Raw genomic sequence first — 21,699 nt, forward strand, 5'->3', positions numbered from 1 at the left:
GCCACCTGGGTCCCCATAATTGCCAATTACTGCATTGCAAAAGGTCACTGTGCTTATTCTGCACTGCTTGCGGTTCACTGCCAATCAACTTGAACTTTTATGCTTCCCCCCCTTTTACACTCACATATGCACCCCATCAACTGTGGTCTACAGTTCATGCATCTGTGGAACAATCAGATTAACTAATAAATAATATAAAATAAATACTTCAATAAATGTATTACTTTTAAAGGTGCCACAACAGTCTTTAGATACAGACACAAAGACTATACCACATTAACCTGATGAAGGGGGCTGCAGGCGTGGCTTTTTGAAAGCATATGGCATTACAGCCCAATCCAATGCATTAGCTGGGTGGCAATGACTCCCAGATAAATGGGCGTAAGAATGCAGTGTCATTCATTAAGGTGCCAAACGGCTCTATTATCGTTTTTGCAAGACTCTTTCACGAGACTCTTATAGTCAGTGCTGTTTTTGTAGAAAAAGAGGTGCTGGAACTCACCATGAACGCCTCCCTTGTTGTCTTACTAACAGCAATGGCACCCACCTGAGAGGTGCTGAAAATGTGTTCTGGAGAGTTCCAGCTGGGGGAAAAGCCCCGCTTATAGTTTTAGAGTGCAAGGTTAACAAGCTGGAACGTGTCCAGAGGAGGGCAACCAAAATGGTCAAAGGCCTGGAAACGATGCCTTATGAGGAACGGCTTAGGGAGCTGGGTATGTTTAGCCTGGAGAAGGTTAGGGGGTGATATGATAGCCATGTTCAAATATATAAAAGGATGTCATATAGAGGAGGGAGAAAAGTTGTTTTCTGCTGCTCCAGAGAAGCGGACACAGAGCAATGGATTCAAACTATAAGAAAGAAGATTCCACCTAAACATTAGGAAGAACTTCCTGACAGTAAGAGCTGTTCGACAGTGGAATTTGCTGCCAAAGAGTGTGGTGGAGTCTCCTTCTTTGGAGTTCTCTAAGCAGAGGCTTGACAGCCAAATGTCAGGAATGCTTTGATGGTGTTTCATGCTTGGCAGGGGGGTGGACTGGATGGCCCTTGTGGTCTCTTCCAACTCTATGATTCTATGAAATTGATACTCGGCACGATGGCTGTATGCTGCCTCCACCACGGGAGTCTGCAATACTTCTGAATATAACAATAATAATAACAATAATAAATACCAGTTGCTGGAGACCGCAGCCCTCTTGTCCTGCTTGCAGGTTTCCAGCAGACATCTAGGTACGTAGCCACTGTCAGAAGAAGATATTGGACTACTAGACGGCCACTGGCCTTATCCAGGAGGCTATCCTTATGTTCTGGGGGGGGGAGGGGGGTTGTGACAACAAACGCTGGGATTTCACTGTGTAAATAGCCGCCCCTCCGTATAGTCAAGCATGGAAGATTAAACACACTCTGCAGCGCATGTTTACTCAGAAATCCCTTTGTGAAGGTTCCAAAGCGTTCAAAGGATTCTTCCTGCCCCCTCCCCTTTCGAAATGGTTTCAAAATCCAAAGGCAGTGCCATGGACATAGCCAGGATTTATGTTAGTGGGGTGGGGGTGGGCAGGACACCCACCTGTCAACATCCTCTGTCTAGCAGATTCGGAATGAAATGTCTCCGCAACAGTTGTTTAAAATCGCTTCCTTTTGACCCCATGTGCTCAGCATACGGTAGCTGCCAAGTTATCCTTTTTTTCCAGGGATTTTCCATTATGCTGAATAGGCTTCCTCGCGAGAAAAGGGAAAACTTGGCAGCTATGGTGCTCAGGAAAAAACCTGTCAAAATCTTTCTACAATTTCTGCTTTTAGGTTAAGTATTTGTTATTTATTTACTGCCTGCACCCCCGCTAAGGCCATGGGCAGTGCTGTCATAAGAAGAAGCCGAAATACTTAACGGCGGAAAAAACAAACAAACAGGCTTTAAGCTGCATCTGTCTGTTGACAGCCACACAGACGTTAGCAGGATTCCTCCCAGAATCCACACCTTTTAGGACACCGTGCCGTCCCTTCTCTTTCTCGAAACTACTCGCCCTTTTAGGAAAAACTCCCGCCAACCCAGACACCCGCGTGCTCCGCCCAGGGCGACAGAGCCAATCGGATGAGAGGGTGGGCGTGGCGAATGGAACGCGGGAAGCAGACTGGGAGGCGGAGGAGGAGCCGTGGAACGGGAAGCGCTCGCATTGTTGCCAAGTTGCTCGGCTTCGAGCGCGGGAAAGAGAACGCTGGAGCGCGACCAACCGCCGGGGGAAAAAGATACACAACGTTCCATTTGCGCCGCGTCGAACGCGCGGGGAGGCTGCTGCAGCGACCAGCGCCGCCGCTGATCAGGGAAGTGCCCCGCCTGGATCTCGCTAACTACTTGCCCCTTCCTTTCTTCCTGCCTGTCCCGATCTCTCTGCGGTCTACGGAGAGGCAAGCTGGGATCCACCCCGGCCAAACCCTCCTCCCATGGAGAACTTCCAGAAGGTGGAGAAGATCGGCGAGGGCACCTACGGCGTGGTCTACAAAGCGAAGAACAAAGTCACCGGGGAGGTGGTGGCGCTTAAAAAAATCCGCCTGGACACGTGAGTGCAAATACATTCCTCGCCCGACACCCCCACTCAAAAAACAAAACAAAACAAAAAACCCAATTTCTAAGAGAGAAACTCTGGGTGGCCTGGCGAGCAAAGAAAAACTCATTGAAGGCGCTGGAAAGAATCTGCAGACGAATCCGCTCCTCTCTTTGCATTAGGAGGAAGAGGAGGAGCCGGGATTTTCTCTTTTGAATGGGTGGGTGACGAGCAAGGGGACTTGGGAAGAAGTTCGCGGCCCTCCCTCCTTCCTGTAACTTTGCGGACGGAGAACAGAACTTCCCTTGTGCGCCGATTCGGTATACTGTATGTTTAGGGCCGACCTACGCGAGGCGGAGCGAAAGGGAGCCGTTTTCCTCCCCTCCCCTCCCCCTCTCTTGGCCTCACTTTCTGGGGGGGGGGCTCGTAGTGCCTACTCCTCTTCGGTGGGGGGGTGCGCCCTCAAGTCGTAGTTCTGCTTGGCTGCAATGCCCAGTTACTCCGGTTCAGGATGCTGGACTTCTTTTGAGTACATAATTTTCCCTCCCTCTCTCTCCCAAGTTTTATATGAAACTTCTGAATTGCAACTTATTGAGAAGTATGATTCTGTTCATACGTATCTGAATAGAGGCAGTTAATTTACATGCGTTAGTTTACTAAGCAACACTAAACTGTTTGTTATTGCCAGTTACTGCATTGCAAAATACCCCTCCCCACCCTCTCACTATATGTAAGGGCCTGGTGACTTCTTTTTCAGTGTATCTGAAGAAGTGTGCATGCACACGAAAGCTCATACAGTACCAATAACAAACTTAGTTGGTCTCTAAGGTGCAACTGGAAGGAATTTTTTAAAATTTGCATTGCAAAAGTTTACCGTGCTTATTTTGCACACGTTTTAAGTTCTATGTGTTGCACAGTCGGGATGGGACCCTCCATAGGCGTAGCCAAGGGGGGGGAGGCAGGGGGCAGAATGCCTAGTTGCCATTTCTGGGGCCAGGCGGCTCGAAAGTCATCTTTTTCGGCAGAAGGGTTTTTGGTTCCTTAAATTCATTCTGATTGTGCAGATAAAATATAACAGATAGAATTCTAGAGGGTGTGTTGCCAGTGTGTGAACACAGTCAAGATCCAAGGATCACCAGGCATGCTCCTCTAGATGGTGGAGATGTCAGGCGCAATCCTGGCACCAAGGCATCTTCACGTGGTTGCAAGTGGCTGATAGCCAGGTGCAAAATGCTCTTGGCACCAAGCAAATTGTGAACACTAATCCTCCCATATCTTAAGGCAGGCAGTAGGTAGGTAGGTAGGTAAATAAATAAATAAATAAATAAATAACCTTTGTCACTACACCTGTGTGCAGTGAAATTAAACGAGCCCCCCCCCCAAAATACATTCAGTCTTGTTCGCACTCTCTGTGCTTGTCAGAAGTCAAGTGCACCACTATTTTTTTCCCCATTCAGCAGCCCAACAGCCCACGGATAAAAACAGTTCTTTGACCTGTTGGTGCGGCTGACTATACTTCTGTATCTCCTAACCCAAAGGTAGGAGATTAAAGAGGTGCTGGCCGGGGTGTGAGTAGTCCCTGAGAATCTTCCTCGCTCTCCTGAGGCAGCGGTTTCCTGCGATGTCATCTAGTGAACTCAGGGGACAGCCCATGATATGTTCTAGGTTCAGGGTGTGCTGCTGGCAAAATATGACTTTACTTGAGTGGCAAAACCTACTCCCTTCCCCAGTGTTGTGGGTTTAAACCAGGCATCCTCAAACTTCGGCCCTCTAGATGTTTTGGACTACAATTCCCATCATCCCTGACCACTGGTCCTGTTAGCTAGGGATCATGGGAGTTGTAGGCCAAAACATCTGGAGGGCCGCGGTTTGGGGATGCCTGGTTTAAACTGAGCAGTCTTGCTACTCTGTGTTTATACAGTGCCCAATGCACTGGATTGGAATGAATTACCCCAGATCTACAATCCTATAGCCAGCCTTGAGCTATTTCTGTTGAACTCAATGGGACATCCTCTTGAGTAGTCCAATGCACTGGATTGGAATGAATTACCCCAGATCTACAATCCTATAGCCAGCCTTGAGCTATTTCTGTTGAACTCAATGGGACATCCTCTTGAGTAGTCACATTTAGGATTGTGCTGTAGGGTCAGCTTTTTATATTACCGTTACTTGGGTGTTTCAAACATAGCGAACGTTGACTGTGATAAGTTTATATCCCAGCCTTACTCTGAAGAAGCCCCACATTGACATACTTGTTTCTTCTTCGTGATTAATTCTCACGACAACATTTCAGTAGATTAGGCTCGTTGCCCCGTGAACTTAGCTGAATTCATGCCCTGGATTTTCCCAGCCCTTGCCCAACAGCCCACTGGCTTGTTTAATGTTAAGGCCACCAGGTAGGAAAAACAAGCCCTAAGTTGTTCTTGAAAAGCATGGCCTGAAGTTCCTGGAATCAATGGCAAACTGATGTAAATAGCTATATGGGCAGCTAACCGCAATGGTTACGGTAATTTAAAGAATGGGTTCAGGCATCCTATGTGCCTAGCATTGACCGTGGTTTGGCATTTTTAGAGGTACATTGTGTTATGTCTGATGTTCACCTTGCATTCAGAAACTGAGCCGTGGGTCTGGCTGAGTTGCTATGGTGCTAATTTTTGTCCCTGTGACATTCACCCGGCAAAGCTAACAGCAAACCATGGTTTAAAGAAATACTGAATGCTGGTACACACAACTCAAATGTCCCCCGTTTTGCACTTCACTTCCTAGAGAACAGAAGGAAGCCGAGGAAGGAAGCAGCCGGCTTTAAGCGTTGTGTGAATCAGTGTGTACGTGCACTGCGTTTCTTCCCAAATAAGCCGTGACTGGGAGCCAGGGTTTGTTCTTGGTCTCTTGCTTATGGTTTGTTTCCCTGCTCTAGAAAGGGAGAAGGCCAGTCCCTATGGCTTATGCGCAGCATTGCAGCATGATCCCTGGCAGTTGAATTGTTGATCCCGAAAGAGGTTGACCTAATGAAATAGATCAACTTGACTTGTGCTGCATTCCTTTCCCTTTCGTGTGGTAGGCCAGAAGCAATGATTACTTTATTGGCGATGCTAATCGATTAATTAGAGGCATTAATTGCATATTTGAAAATGTGCCACCTGAGCTGTGCCTTTGGAAAGAGTTTTCCAGTGCTTGCGAGCGCTGTTAACAGTATAATGAGCACATATTTTTTTATTTTATACATCGATGGGGATACTGTAATTACTTGGTAAACTGAGGCTGTGTGCCGTTTACAGAGCACTCTCTGCACATTATTATCCCCTACCTTTAAAGGTATCTCTCTCCCCAAAGAGAACATGGAATGTGCGCAGTTGCTGCCTTTTTTCAGCATTCTGATCTCAGGATTTCTAAACCTCTGCCTCATGGTTTTCAGGGACAGGAAAATACTGTTTGAGCATAGCATTACCAGAACTCTTGGCTGTCCATTTGGTCAGGTAGAACTCTTCCTAGCAGCGGTCTGCATTGGTGACGTACGTGCAAATTAGCTGCAGTTTGTGGCATGCCCACCTGCCATGCACATGCAAAATCAGGTGCCGGGCAGGTGAAAATGCAGCTGCCGGTTCAGAATTGGGACCCTTGAAGCACACTCCTGATTGTACATCAGCAAGGGAGGCTTGCTGTCACTGCCAATTATCTGATTGGTGGTGAGGGCAAACCAAGCGAGATTGTCCGTGCTACGGAGTTCCCCATACAACACTAGCTGGAGGTTGAAATCTGTGCCTGTTTAGCCTGCTGGCGAGATCCAGAGTTCTGTACCCCTGTTCTAACATGGTGGCAGTTTGCCTACCCTGCTTTTAACTTATTTAGGGCCATTTCCCCACCCCCTTCAAACCCTTCTATACTACAGTCGTACCTTGGAAGTCTGTTTGACTTCCAAAACGTTCAAAACCCAAATAGTGGCTTCTGGTTGGCTGCAGGAAGTTCCTGCAGCCAATCAGAAGCCGTGGACATTCGGGTTCCAAAAATAGTTCCCGAAGCGGAACAGTCACTTCCAGGTTTGTGACGTCCGGGAGCCAAAACGTCTGGTTGTTTGAAAAACCAAGGTATGACTGTATTTGACAAACCAAATTATTCTGGGTACGTAGCACCACCATCAAAAACAGTTCAGTTGGTTGCATCACTGCACATTCCAGGAACTGATTTTATATGATTTAAGGTTAATCAGCTAGGCTAGATACAGGGAAAGGCCCAGTGTTCAGTGTGCAAACTGATTTTGCTGAATAAATGTCCACAGTGGAAAATCCTTTCACCCACAAGTTCCTGATGCTCAGTTTGCCGCATTGAGGGAGCATTTTATTGTGTCATATCAGTGGGTCACGGACACGGATACTTCAACTTCGTGGCACCCTCTCCACCCTTCTCACCTTGTTTGCCCTCTTTGTTTGCAGGGAGACTGAAGGCGTCCCAAGTACAGCCATCCGGGAGATCTCCCTGCTAAAGGAGCTGAACCACCCCAACATTGTCAAGTGAGTAGGTGGAAGGAATTTGGTTGAGATCTGTGCTTTGGGAAGTAGTGAGTAGAATGTCTTCAGTTCCCGCCTTATTAATTAAGGGTGCAACAACCCTGGGAGGTGCCATCCTAACTGCCTATTCTATCTAGTACCTGGTAGCAACCATCAAAGAGGATTACATAATAAACAGTGAAACTGCGCAGAGCTACCATTCCCCAGTGTTTCTGTTTCTATAAATCTTTGAGGTGTGCAGCCTGGGAGTCATTTTGGACTCACAGCTGTCCATGGAGGCGCAGGTCAGTTCTTTGTCCAAGGCAGCTGTTTTATCGGCTCCATCTGGTACGCAGGCCGAGACCCTACCTCCCTCCAGATGGTCTCGCCAGAGTGGTGCATGCTCTGGTTATCTCCCGCTTGGACTACTGCAATGCGCTCTACGTGGGGCTACCTTTGAAGGCATAGCTGCCAAGTTTTCCCTTTTCTCGCGAGGAAGCCTATTCAGCATAAGGGAAAATCCCTGTAAAAAAGGGATAACTTGGCAGCTATGTTTGAAGGTGACCTGGAAGCTGCAACTAATCCAGAATGCGGCAGCTAGACTGGTGACTGGGAGTGGCCACCGAGACCATATTACACCGGTCCTGAAAGATCCGGTGTAATAGGTCCCGGTACGTTTCTGAGCACAATTCAGAGCATTGGTGCTGACCTTTAAAGCCCTAAACGGCCTCGGCCCAGTATACCTGAAGGAGTACCCCTATCCCTGTTGTTCAGCCCAGACACTGAGGTCCAGTGGTGAGAGCTTTCTGCAAGAAGTGAGGTTACAGGGAACCAGGCAGAGGGCCTTCTCGGTAGTGGCGCCTGCCCTGTGGAACACCCTCCCATCAGATGTCAAGGAAATAAACTACTGTACAGTATCTGACTTTTAGAAGACATCTGAAGGCAGCCCTGTTTAGGGAAGTTTTTAATGTTTGATGTTTGATCGTGGTTTTAATATTCTGTTGGGAGCTGCCCAGAGTGGCTGGGGAAACCCGGTCAGATGGGCGGAGTATAACTAATAAATTATTATTATTATTATTAAGATTTAAGGGTGTTGCATTATTCCTGGCCCAAAAAAATGCCTTCTCATTATTGCTTCCTTATCAGATTCCTTATTTCTTTCTTCCCCGACTTTCCAGGTTGCTGGATGTGATCCACACCGAGAACAAGCTCTACCTGGTCTTTGAGTTCCTACACCAGGACCTCAAGAAGTTCATGGATTCTTCATCTGCGATCAGTGGCATAGAGTTGCCCCTTACCAAGGTGACTAGGAGGAGGGGAGGGCTTCTGGGCTATGAAACGTATGTATGCACACACACACACACACTCACACGGTGTATACTCTGGCTACGTTTGTTTTCGCTAATGCACAGATTAGTGCAGAAGCGCTGATGTTCTGCTCCTGCACTCACAGGTTCGCCCTGTTTTTTGAGGTTGGCTTTGTGTATGCAGTGGAATGTGTGCACAAGGCCAGCGTTGAAGTGAATGAGGAAACTCCCTGCATGTTTAGGGAGTCCGCATGCATAGAAGGAATGCACCAGTGTGGCTAAAGGCTAGATCTTGGAACTCTCTAGAGTTGAGTAACGTCTTCATATAGAAATGGGTAAGCTAAAAGGTAGAGGACCCCTGGATGTTTAAGTCCAGTCAAAGGCGCAACTATGGGGTTGCGCCGCTCATCTCGCTTTTTAGGCCGAGGGAGCCAGTGTTTGTCCACAGGCAGCTTTCTGGGTCATGTGGCCAGCAGGACTAAAGCGCTTCTGGCGCAATGGGACACCGTGACGGAAACCAGAGTGCACGGAAACGCCGTTTACCTTCCCATCGCAGTGGTACCTATTTATCTACTTGCGATTTTTGGCGTGCTTTCGAATTGCTAGGTTGGCAGGAGCTGGGACAGAGCAACGGGAGCTCACCCCGTCATGTGGATTTGAACTGCCAGCCTTCCGATCGGCAAGCCCAAGAGGCACAGTGGTTTAGACCACAGCGCCACCTGTGATAGACGTGGGTGCAGATTATATGGTTTAATGTTGTTTTCACACTTTATCCTTCGGTGAAGTGTTTTTAAAATGACAAAAAGACTCCAACTTGGCTTATAACAAAAGAAGGGCTGGGGCACACAATCTGCCCACCGGGGGGGGGGGAGAGACATGGTATGGTCCCCCCGTGGCTTGTCCTTGGTATGCGTAGAGCAGGGGCCAGCAAACTTTTTCAGCGCTGTCCCTCAGACCTTGTGGTGGGCAATACTATGTTTTTTGGGGGTGAAAAAGAACGAATTCCTATGCCCCACAAATAACCCAGAGATGCATTTTAAATAAAAGCACACATTCTACTCATGTAAAAACACACATTTAGAAGGCGATTGGGCCGGATCCAGCCCCCAGGCCTTAGTTTGCCTACCTATGGCATAGACTCTACATACTTCAGCAGGCAGGGACTCTGCGGAGCAATAATTTGCTCTTCTCCATCCATTCAAGGTAATTGCAAATGTGCTAGAATCCATGTGAACCCCAAGGCCAGCTGGGAAGGGAAATGTCCTATTGGGTCTTATAGCAGTCCTTTCTCCTGGCCATTGCAGAACCTGGGGTGAGCTGGGCTGTAAATCCTTAGCAGCCAGGCCTGAGACAAAAAGTGACAGCAAGGATCCCCAGTGTTGCAAACAGAAAACCCTGGCAAACTAAAAGCAACACGCCAGGCTGATTTGATTACAACACTTCCTATAGCTACTAAATTGTATCTTCATTCAGTGTCAAGTGGCCTACAATATATACAAGGTAACACCAACTAATGTGACTTAAGCAAATTCCCCAAAGTAGGGGATTTTTTTGGATGGCGTATCAAACGGAGAATAATTCAAGCTTGAGGCAACACGCCTTACAAAATAAGTATAAAATCCGAACCACAGCACAGATGCGCCTGGTTACATACACGACTGATTAATATATTTAGCAGTGAATAGGCTGGAAGAAGTTGGTGCTCCAGAGGCAAACTTAACATAGACAAATGCAATCCCTTTCCCCTACTTAATCCTTTCTAGGTGTGGCCAGTTCTGGCAACTGAGCAGCAGAGGTGTCCCCTCCCATCATTAATATTCATTTGCAAAATCCCAAGATCAAATGAATTTTAATGACGGGAGAGGATTTAGGTCATCTCTGCTTGAGCTGTTGGCTCGACTTAAGTGGCGACACCTCGTAGGTTCAAGTAGCAGGAAGGAACATGGCCTCGGTTCCCAGCATTTTAAGTTCTCAGCTGCTGGTGCCGAGATCAGTTCTCCTGACAGCGAGCTTTCCTTCTGCTCTGTAGGGCTGCTCTCTGTCTCTCAACCTTTTCCTGTCTGTCTTCCCCTAGAGCTACCTGTTCCAGTTGCTGCAGGGACTTGCCTTCTGCCACTCTCACCGCGTGCTCCACCGCGACCTGAAGCCACAAAACCTCCTCATCAATGCAGAGGGAGCGATAAAACTGGCCGACTTTGGGCTCGCTCGTGCGTTTGGTGTGCCTGTGCGAACCTACACGCATGAAGTGAGTGTGTGTTGCATGTTTCTGTTTAGTTCCCCCCCCCCATCCACTCCCCAAATATTGGGGGAAATTGTCCCGGTGCTGCACGTGTGCGTGTAATGGCACAAATTGGGTTCCCAGACTTTCCCCCCAATTGATGGTCCGGGAAGCTCCGTATCACTAGTTAGTATTACAGTGGTACCTCAGGTTAAGTACTATATTGTATTGGTTCCGGAAGTCCGTACTGAACCTGAAGCGAACTTTCCCATTGAAAGTAATGGAAAGTGGATTAATCCGTTCCAGATGATGAAAATCACCACCTAAAACAGCAATTTAACATGGATTTTACTGTCTTAACGCAGGCATCCCCAAACTGCGGCCCGCCAGATGTTTTGGCCTCCAACTCCCATGATCCCTAGCTAACAGGACCAGTCGACAGGCATGATGGGAATTGTCCAAAACATCTGGAGGGCTGAAGTTTGGGGATGCCTGGTCTAACGAGACCATTGATTCGTAAAGTGAAGGCAAGAATCAATGTACTGTACTATAAAATAAATAAGACAGTATTTAACATTTAACATTTGCATTAACATTTGCAGTATACAGTGGTACCTCGGGTTAAGTACTTAATTGGTTCCGGGTTGCCATTCGCACCCCAAAAAGTACTTAATCCGAATGGCGATAGTATGCAAAGCGTCGATAGAGCGCTTCTGCGCATGCACGCGTGGCAGAACCCAGAAGTAAACACTTCCGGGTCTGTGGAGTACTTAAACTGAAAGTACTCAAACTGAAGCGTACTTAAACCGAGGTATGACTGTACATGGGACTGCACGCAGGGTGGATAAAATTCAATGATTTAAAAATAATAATTAAAACATCAGATTTTTTAAAAATTTAAATCAGATTTTTTTTTTAAAAAAAGTTTAACCACACCAGTTAACAAACATGGATACATATGCTATAATGTTACTGTTTCAGTTAAATAAATTGTTTACATTGTTATTAAGGAAACGGTTGTTTTTCTCCTTCCAATAAAGCACAGCAGAAGAGTTGTCCAAATATACAGTAAACAGTTAACTTATTAAACCTCACAATAATTTCATCATTATCGGTCTGTGTCTTTCTAATAGTATAACCAAATCAGTAATTTTTGATATAACTGTAAAAACTACTCTGAAAATTTATTATTCCAAAAATGAAACCTTCATCTGGTTGTAAATGTTAAGATTATACCAGCAAGAAGTGAGTCTTTGTGTAAAAAGAAGGAAAAAAGATTTAAATCAAGTCTTACTGACTAGTAATTTAAATCGTGACTTAAATCAAATCCATCCTGGCTGCACCTAAAGACAGTTTGGAAGCTTGATTTGTTTAAAAATGCAGTTCCCAACCTCAAACTGGGGCCAGCAGGTTTGGTCGCATAAACCCTCTTCAGTGGCCATCAGTTTGCATCCACACTCAGTTCAAAAGGCTTTTGAGCTGTCTTTTCCGATAAGAAATTGCCCTGATTGTTTGAAGTCCACATCGGAGGCCCTATTGTGTGTTTTAACGTTGGCATAAGTGTTAGTTTGTGGGTGCAGGTTGTAGGACCGTTTCTGCCATAGTGCCTTCCTGAGAAAGAGTCTTTTGATTCATGTTTTCTTACAGCCACTGAAAACTGGTAGGCTTTCTATTAGTACTGCGCTGCACTCCCCTGTTTACTGACTGATGGGTTTTCTGTGTCCACCCTGTTTCTCCTATTTTAAAGTATATTTATAGATTTTTCAAATTGTGGCCAGATGCTTCCGTTTTTCTTTTAGATGGAAAAGTGGATGCTTTTGTTTGATAATTTATTTATGCACAGCTTTTCGACCGGTGGACATATTGAAACAGATAAAGATGCAGTTGAGTAGATGGAAATGCCATAAATCAGTCATCAATAAATAAATAAGTCAGCAAGCAAAGCAATACTAAACATTGAAATCCACAGGAGAGACAAAAGAAAGCCACCTCAAGCTGCAGGATTCTCACCTAATAATAATAATAATAATAAATAATAATAATAATAATTAATATGTACCACTACATAAATTTAGTAAAATAGGTCTTCAGTAAGCAATGGGCATTTCTTGGGCACAGCATTAGAAAAGCTGTCATTGAGATGCAGGCTGCAAAATGTAAAATGGTGCTGTGACTTTCTTATGAGCGTAAATCTGTAAAAAACCAAAGCAATACGGACTTTAATAGTGCTTTAGTTTAACTGTTATGATCTAAGGATACATGGTTGCCCAGAATTCCCTATTTAGTTGGCACCTACTTTATGCAAGAGAGGCGGTCTGGGAATTTGGATTCAGCCCCCCCCCCAGCTGTAATGATAATCATAATTTTAATAATGCTATTATTCATACCCCGCCCATCTGGCTCGGTTTCCCCAGCCACTCTGGGCCGCTGTGAGCAAGATGGGAATTTGCACTGCAACACATCAGACCGTTGGTTTTATCTTCTTTGGTATAGGCTACACAGACTGGCAGTGGACTGTTAAGATTTTAGATAGGGGTCATTCTCAGCCCTGCTTGGAGATTTCAAGGATTAAATCTGGAATATTTTGTCTGCACAGCTTGCACTCTGCCACTGAGCTACTGCCCTTTCCCGCAAAAAAAGAAAAATTTCTCTTCAGATATTCAGATCTGTAGAACACTTTTCCATCAGATGTCAAGGAGATGAATAACTATAGAACCTTTAGAAGACTTCCGAAGGCAGCCCTGTATAGGGAAGTCTTTTAATGTGTAATAATAATATAAATATTTAATATTTAGATTTGTATACTGCCCTATCCCCACATGTCTCAGGGCAGTTACAACGTAAAATCACAATATAAAATGCAAAATACATAATATAAACATAAACTACCCAGTAAACACCCCCAACCCAAACAAGCCTGCTCCCTCCTCCATGTGACAGCCCTTTAGATATTTGAAGATGGCTATAATCTCTATGTCTCCTCTTTCCAAGGCTAAACCATACCCAGCTCCTTCAACCATTAGAATGTTCTTATATATGTTTGAAGCTACCCAGAGTGGCTGGGGCAACCCAGACAGATGGGCGGGATAGAAATAAAATTATTATTAATAATAATGTTGTTGTTGTTGTTGTTATCTGCAGCGAGCAACAATATAAGTTGGGGAAAGGGCTAATCTCATGGTTTTTTGGACCCTGTGTTTCCTTTGTCAGAAAAACCTTGGTGGAGGGAATGTTTATCCAAGCCAGTTGTTTTAGGTGTGCACATTCAGCGTAACCCTCCTTATGAAGGAGTTGCTAATCTTGCCTTCATTCACAGGGACTGGAGTTGCATCTGTAATGCAGAGAATAAACTGGGACTCCTTCCTGCCAGTGGCTTGTAATTTAATTGCACGTATGTATAAAAGGGGGGGAAACAACGACACTGTATTGCTTATGGTTGTTTTTGTGCTTTACACTAGGTGGTGACCCTCTGGTACCGAGCTCCAGAAATTCTCCTGGGCTGCAAATACTACTCAACAGCTGTGGACATATGGAGTCTGGGTTGCATCTTTGCCGAGATGGTATATACCTTTTTTTTCCCGGGAATGAAGCGGGATGGGCCTAGTGAACGTGGCACCAGCTGGAACAGCTGATCAAAATGAACCCATAACATGGCCAGCGGTGCTAAGGTTGGAAGGGGCAGTCAGGGAATCTTGAATGCAGACCAGGGTCTGAAAGCCCAAAGCAAGCTCTCTTGGGGAGGCAGAAGCAGAAGATGTGAAGCCACACTGTCCTGGAAAGGAGAGAAGTAATAGATGCAAAAAGTACAGTGGTACCTCTACTTACAAATAACTCTACTTACGAATTTTTCTACTTACAAATGGAGCTCCATCCGCCATCTTGGATGTGGTTTAGATAGGATTTTTTCTACTTACGAATTTTTAGATAGGGTTGCTTCGACTTACGAATTTTTTCTCCCAATGCATTCCTATGGGATTCGACTTACAAATTTTTTCAACTTACAAATGTGTGTTCGGAACGCATTAAATTGGTAAGTAGAGGTACCACTGTATTGGAGAACTGATGATGCCCTGCTGCCACTTCCTATGTGGGCCTGCATCTCTTGACCCTAAATTGCTCAGGGGTGCTACAGGTGGAGATGGTAAATAAACTGGGCCAGAAAAGTTCTGGGCATCATCCAACGTTCCCAGTGTTCACGGGCAAATAGTTTCATAGGGTGGGGAGGGATAATTCATCTCACTTTCTGTATTGGAATCCAAGTATCAGCAGGCAGCAAAATGTCACCGAGTTCAGCACATCCGCCATACTCTCTAAAAGTTACAATGCAGTGCCCAGTTCAAAATGTGTTTACGAGTGCTGGGGGGGGTGGCGGCGTCTGAAGCCCAAAATAAGGTTGGGGGAACCCTGTTGCCAGCTCCCACCAGCCCTGACTTCTACCATCCTTGCTGGCATTGGTGAGAATTGGGAGTCCAACAATATAATTGGGGGGGGGGGTTCAGTTCTCTGCCGCCTCCTCTGGAGCAATGTTTGTCAAAAGAGGAGAGCTAATGATTTGGTTTCAGTGTAAGGCAACTATGCCGTCCCGTTCTCCAGATCTGAACGGTGCCTTCTAGAACTGCAGGAAAAGGTTATTCTACTTCCATCCCACTGGATCAGTGCACTTCTTGTCCCGGTACAACTGCCCGAGCCCAACAATTTCAAATGCTGCTGATGAACACATATTTACCACCTACCCCCCCCCACTCCCCACCCAGATGCTTAAACATTGCAGGGATTTCTGCCTTCCACCTAATCAGTTGCACCCATGGAACTCTAGTTTCTTCAAAAGTCTTGGGCCCAGCCCCGTTTAATGCTGTCGGTTCGACATCAGCTTTGGTGCTCACATAAGTGAACTCTCACATGTTCCTTTCTTCATTTGGAGCAGGGCTGGAGCCCTGATCAAACGCTTCCCACTTCCTTGCTTTTTGCCTTGTGAAGAGCTGCTGACGGGATCAGTTGACTTGGCAGCACCTTGTGGGGGAAGCAACCGCTCACGTCATCCCCTTTCCCTGGGGCAGAAACTGCCAGAGAACTGGCAGCAGGGAATAGAAGGGGATCTGTTGTGGGTTCACCTTTTGAGGATGGCAGTAGAGCTCTAGGCGGCGATGCTTCCCTTTCCTGTGGGGGTGGCTGGGCATTTATACTCCAGAGATGAGTGCAGAACTATGTTGCACGCAGCTCATGCCTAGGGCTGTGCGTCATGGAAGGAGGGACTTGTGGAACTATCCCCATGGGAGCTTTCTGGGTCAGATATCTTTCCTCAGTCTTAGGTGGTCTGGATTGCCTGGCAATCCTGGTTTGAGCATCTTACAAGGCTGTTAGCCCTTGTAAGTGGTACCAGGATCAGAAATGCATTTTAGTTTACTAGCTGCTTTTCCGTCCGGTAAATGAGGCTTCCGTAACAATACGTAAATAACATAACAAACAAAAATAGTTGTGTACAAATGGCGGCACTAAAAAAAGCCAAATAAAACCTAAAAGCAGCAGGTCGGAATTTGAAGATGAAAAGCAGATCAAAGCAGTTATATAAAAAAGGTTACAGCTTAAAAGGTTGCTTTTTAAAATAAACCTGTTACTTGAGTTTCATGTAAAGAAATACGCTGTGAAAAAATGTGATAAGCATACAGTCAATTGATAGGTATGATTAGAACTCTGCAGGCTATCCAAAAAGATCAGTGTAGCAGCAGCATAATCGAATGTTCAGGAAATAAGAAATTAAATAATTTGAGAATGGCCTTTTGCTACAGCCTGTCAAACTGTTTATGTGACTGGCAGCGGCTCTCTGGGTGTTGGATGGAAACAAGGTCTTTCCCGTCATCTTCTCCCCAATCCTTTTAACTGAGAGGTGCAAAGAATCAAGTCCAGGATCTTCTGCACTCAAAGCACTGAGCTTTGTTGTTATTGCTGCAGTGGAGTTAGGCAGAGAGGTGCCAGGTAGCCCTTCCTGGGCAGGGAGTTTCAGAGATTAGAGGTTATCCCAAAGGAAGCTGAACTCGGTGCATTACTTTTATCTCGCCTTAATAATTGAGGATCCATGTGAAGCTGCTGATTTCAGAAAGTGGGAAGCATACGTGGGAGAAGAGACAGGGCCCAGACAGTTTAAGACTTTAAGGTTCTTTACCCGGTTTGCACCCCATCCAAAAGTACATTGGAAGCCAGTGCAGATAGGCCTGACTTGAGTCTGTTCTTACTAATAGAGAAGCAGCAGTCTGCATTAGCTGCAGCTTCTGATACATTCTGATGAGTAGCTCAACACAGAACACATCACAGCAGTCCAGCAGAGAACCTGGTTAGACACTGATCTGCTCTATTTTTGTGGCCTTGAACAAGCGACAGCCCGCGTGTTTTTTCTTTCATTCTCTGCACTCTTCCTATGGTTGTAGGGGAGGCTAAGCACAATTGAGAAAACCTCCCTGCACATAAATGAATATAAATGGTAAAGGATTGTAGGCTTCCTGCTACTGCTGCTTCACCTTTGGAGTTGCTTATTACAGCAACTGATATACCTCCAGTAGAAATTCTCGTAATAGTGATAATAACAATAATTTATTATTTACAGTATATGCTGCCCACTCTGGGCAGCTTCCAGCAAATTAAAATACAATACGACATCAAACATTCAAAACTTTCCCTGAATAGGGCTGCCTTCATATGTCTTCTGAAAGTCAGATAGTTGTTGATTTCCTTGAAATCTGCTGGGAGGGCATTCCACAGGGCATGCATGACTACCGAGAAATGCTCAAGCGTGATTTACGTAAAACGGGTGGGGAATGTTGGGTCCCATCAGCCCCAGCCAGTGTAGTCACTGGCAGAAATGTTGGAAACTGCAGTCCAGGAAGATCCAGAGGGTGACAGGTCCCCCCCACCGTAAAAGGTAATGTCTGGCCCAATAGCTTCATGGGTGAGTTGGGATTTGAACTCGCTTCTCTCCAGTCCTGATTACTACGCCATGCCGAGTCCCTTGAGCACAATAGTAGTTTTATGCCGGCCATGAGAGGAAGGAGGCATGGCTGGCTGAAGGAAGGAAGGTGTTTCTTAACACTGGGAGTCTGAACTATCTTCCTCCTGCCAACAGATAACCCACAGAGCCCTCTTCCCTGGGGACTCTGAAATCGACCAGCTCTTCCGCATCTTCAGGACCCTCGGCACGCCGGATGAGACTGTGTGGCCAGGTGTCACTTCTATGCCCGACTACAAATCCAGCTTTCCCAAGTGGGCCCGACAGGACTTCAGTAAGGTAGTGCCACCTTTGGATGAGGAGGGCAGGAAACTCCTAGCGGTGAGTTGCCAAGGCAGTACGGGCGGAGTCTCAACAGCTTTAGGGGGGAAAGGGTGTTGAGCATTAGCAAATATCCAGACCAGTGGGATGAGAGCATTTGCTCTGTGCATGTCTTCAGTTCCCTCCCCCACACAAGTCATGGATCATTTCCTGGAGTAAAGTCCAATAAGTGGAATTCTGGTTTTTTAGAAAGATTTGAGTATGCATTCCCATGCAAGTGTCTATATCTCGCAGAGCTTAAGCCTAGTAATCCTTAGGAAGTGGCATATGATGCATTGGCAGTCCTGGCTTTCAATCTGCTTTAAACACATTTTTTTCCCCATATAAAATCAGATTCCCATCCCAAAAGAAATATAGCAGATCAATTTCCAGTAAAGACTGGATTTTTCCACGAAGATACTGGCTTCTGCCTGTTCTCTCTGCTTGTCACCATATTTGCGAGCTTCCTCCTTCCTAAACTCTTCCAGGTTTTGATTATCCATTATCTCCTGGGTGGTGCGCTCACTATCTTCTGATTTTGGCAAATAATCAAGAAATTTTAGCAGCAGTCAAGAGATGTATTCAATCCCTATTCTCATTTAAGGCAACATCTTTAACATCTCGAACTAACAAAATATAAGGGTGCATGGGGTAAAGTGTAGCCTGTTATTTCTTCGTTTTTCAGTATTCTCCCATAATTTTCTGAATTTAGGACACATCCAGAATAGATTCCACATCCCAGTGCTTTCACCTTTACCTTTCACTTACTGTTGTATATATCTGATTAAGATATAGCAGTGTTAGGTACCAATGGAACAAAAACTGCCTTTATACTTCTCACCCTCCGCCTGTTTCTGGACCTCCTTACCTATAACATCCCTAGCTGGGGCTGATGGGAAATGCAGTCCAAGAACATCTGCGGGAAACCAGTTTCCAGCTGAGGCTGCTGGGAATTGCAGTCCAAGAACATCTGGAGGGCACCAGCTTCCTCACCCCTGCTTTCTGACATTTTGCTCTTGTTGCCGCAAACTCCTCCTTGCTATATTTTGCCACCTCCCTGTTCTCAGTCCTGTTTTTTGTTTTGTTTTTTAGTGTTTGAGTTGTCTCTGCTTTTGTCCTGGGGTTACACCTGTGTCCCACTACAGAGACTGTATCATGTGTCTCCTGTGAAGGACCGAGGAGAGTTGGCTGCCTGCTCTTGGGCATCCTGCTTGCCGCTAACTCTTTGCTTCTTTCGCCTTTAGCAAATGCTGCATTACGACCCCAACAAGAGGATCTCGGCCAAGACCGCGCTTAACCACCCCTTCTTCCGGGACGTCACAAAAGCCGTGCCGCACCTCCGCCTTTGAGATGAGAGGAGAGTGGGGCCAGCAAACCTGCCCTCTGGCAAACTCAGCAGCCCGTCCCTTCTTGGATTTTGCCAGGTGCCTGCACTTAGAAAAGACTTTTCTCAGCTTCACCGTGAATGGAAAACTGGAGATCCAGCCCACACCTTTGGGGTTGTTTTATATTTACTCTTGGGTTTATTTTAAAGTACTAGCTGAGTGTGAAGGATGCCTCGCAGAAGCCCCCAGAGACAGCCGCTGCAGGAAGTCTAATTGCTCAGGAGGCTACAGTGTCATTCCTTTTTTTAAAAAAAAACAACAACCCAGGATTTCTGTCTCTTTTCCCTTGGTAACTTTTACAAAGCGTCTTCTGTATTGCCGTGACTCACTCAATTCCAACTTCCTCTGCAAAGGTCAGCTGTGCATTTGCTTGAGCGGTCCTTGCTTCCAGCAGCCAGAGATGGCGTCTTTCTGATTTGGATCATGGGTATTGGTTGCTGCTTGCATGATTAAGTCCTCCTGATGCTGGCAGAGGTGCTCACCATTTCCTTTCAGATGGGATACTCAATGAGGACTATGCACTTAACTATCCACTTTTCACAAGCAGGAATATTTCCTTCTGTAAAGGAGCTGAGCAATGCCTGCAATATACGAATGTGATATTCCTCATTGCACCAGTGATAGCAGTCAAGAGAGTCTGGTAGCCTTTTCCTGATGGACCATGGTTTGTGATGCTGGCTGGTTGAAGCCCTTGGAAAAAGAAATTGGACTGTCAAAGCTCATAAGAACAGCTTGCTAACCAGCCACGTAACCACTGTCTGTATATTCATTGGGGGCAATGGGCATAACCCTATTCACTTTCCAATATCTTACTGTCTTGTCTCCTGTACGTGCCTTTCTGGTCTGTGGCATTGAGTTATTAGCCTTTCCATCTGTGTGGGTGAGTGGCCAATTTAAGAGAAGGTGGGAAATATTGCAGAAGCTTTGCCCTTCTGTACTTATCTGCAACTGGACTTTCAGTTCGTTGCTCTTTGGGCTCAAACTTATTTTTGGTAAACTAGCAAAGCCCTCAGGTGGAATGGATCTGCCAAGTAGCTTTGTCTTCAAGCAGTGTGTTGTGTGAAAATAGATTGATAACAAAAATTGTGTGTGAGTGCTTGTTAATTTTTTGAAGTTCAGGTGTGAGAATATTAAAGGGATAAAATTGCAGTTATTTCTCCCCTCCCCTCTTGTATTTTAGCCAAAATAGTGCAACTCCTACCTTCAGTTGGGGAATTATTATTTGTGAACTGCACTGTTCCAAGCTGCAAATGTCAACACCTCTATCTTTGTGCTACTATGCCTTGAAGACACTCAGACCTCTCAGGTTATTTCAGTGAAATAGTGAAATGCAAGGAATAGATGTGATTTGAGGTGCAGACAAACATTTAATCTATGGGCAGAAATTTAAACTTTCAATCCTGATTAGTTTCTTATAAATTACATGTGATGAACTAGAATTCTAAGCTTTTAGAACTAGTATGATTGGTAGAGATCACTCAGTCACCTGGATTGAGCTAGTGATAAAGCTTGTCCGCAGAAAGCAAGATTCACTAAATATAAAGTATAAAACCCTAAAGGCAGCCTGCACAGTGCACTGGTGTTGCAATACCTTGAATAATCTAAACAAAGTATCTTTGCCCTTTTTATAGTAAAATTTAAAGATGTTTTTCTAGTTGTTTTGGCAAATCCCACTTACCAATGAATAGTGTGATGGGTCCAAAATGTGAGACTTCTGTAAAGCAAGGGATCATTTCTATTTCTGTAAGGTTTTCATTCTTTTTTTGTAACTTAAGAGGTATGTTGGAGCGATATACACATTTTATACAAGAAAATGTGTTCTGTGAAGTAACATTGCCTATTCTTCAAATTCAGTGAATATTGAAGGGAGGGAGTTATCCATTCATCATAAGCCATAATCTAGTCTTCATTCATGTATGAAGTGTCTGGTGTTTTGGGTCTAGATGAAGGCTTACTTTTAACCATTCTTAAATATATTCCCTCTGTGAACAACTGTATTCTGTATGAAGACAACATGCTAACCTGGCAGATGTGAATGGGTCTTCATTGAGAAAGTGTGGTACAGTATTTTGCTTCCATTAAGCTGAAAATATGGTAGCTCCAGATAGCTTTTAAATGCCAGCAATACACCATCCAGAAAATGTCAAGGTAGAAAGGGTTTTGTTCCCCTCCCCATAGCACTATGCATACACAATATTTAGAAGTGAGACTTTTCTTCTCTCTTCCACCTCCCCTTCATCTTTCAGCTAGAAGATGTTTATATATTTATAACGCTGTTGTTGTTTTTAAAAAGAGTTCTGGTTTTGTATAGAATTTGTTAGTCTAAGCACCTTGTAATTAAACTTTTTAAAGGGAAAAAAATTATTTTTGTCCTTTCCTTGGTAGCTCTTTGCAAGACAGATGTTTCTAAAATATTGTGGCACTAGTACATTTAACTCATTAAAATATCTGTACTTTTTAAACATGCGACT

General features: G+C 45.1%; 1 protein-coding gene across 1 annotated transcript; it reads left to right on the forward strand.

Annotated features, from left to right (window-relative positions):
- Positions 1-2,109: 2,109 nt before the first annotated feature.
- On the forward strand, positions 2,110-21,694 carry CDK2 (cyclin dependent kinase 2). Its single transcript, XM_035103938.3, has 7 exons — positions 2,110-2,552; positions 6,968-7,045; positions 8,200-8,323; positions 10,403-10,573; positions 14,005-14,106; positions 17,661-17,864; positions 19,088-21,694. The coding sequence occupies exons 1-7, from the start codon at positions 2,437-2,439 to the stop codon at positions 19,190-19,192; spliced, it is 900 nt and encodes a 299-aa protein (XP_034959829.2). The 5' UTR covers positions 2,110-2,436; the 3' UTR covers positions 19,193-21,694.
- Positions 21,695-21,699: the final 5 nt, after the last annotated feature.

The sequence above is a fragment of the Zootoca vivipara genome, chromosome 2 (assembly GCF_965207765.1).
Source record: "Zootoca vivipara chromosome 2, rZooViv2.hap1.1, whole genome shotgun sequence".
Lineage (NCBI taxonomy): Eukaryota > Metazoa > Chordata > Lepidosauria > Squamata > Lacertidae > Zootoca > Zootoca vivipara.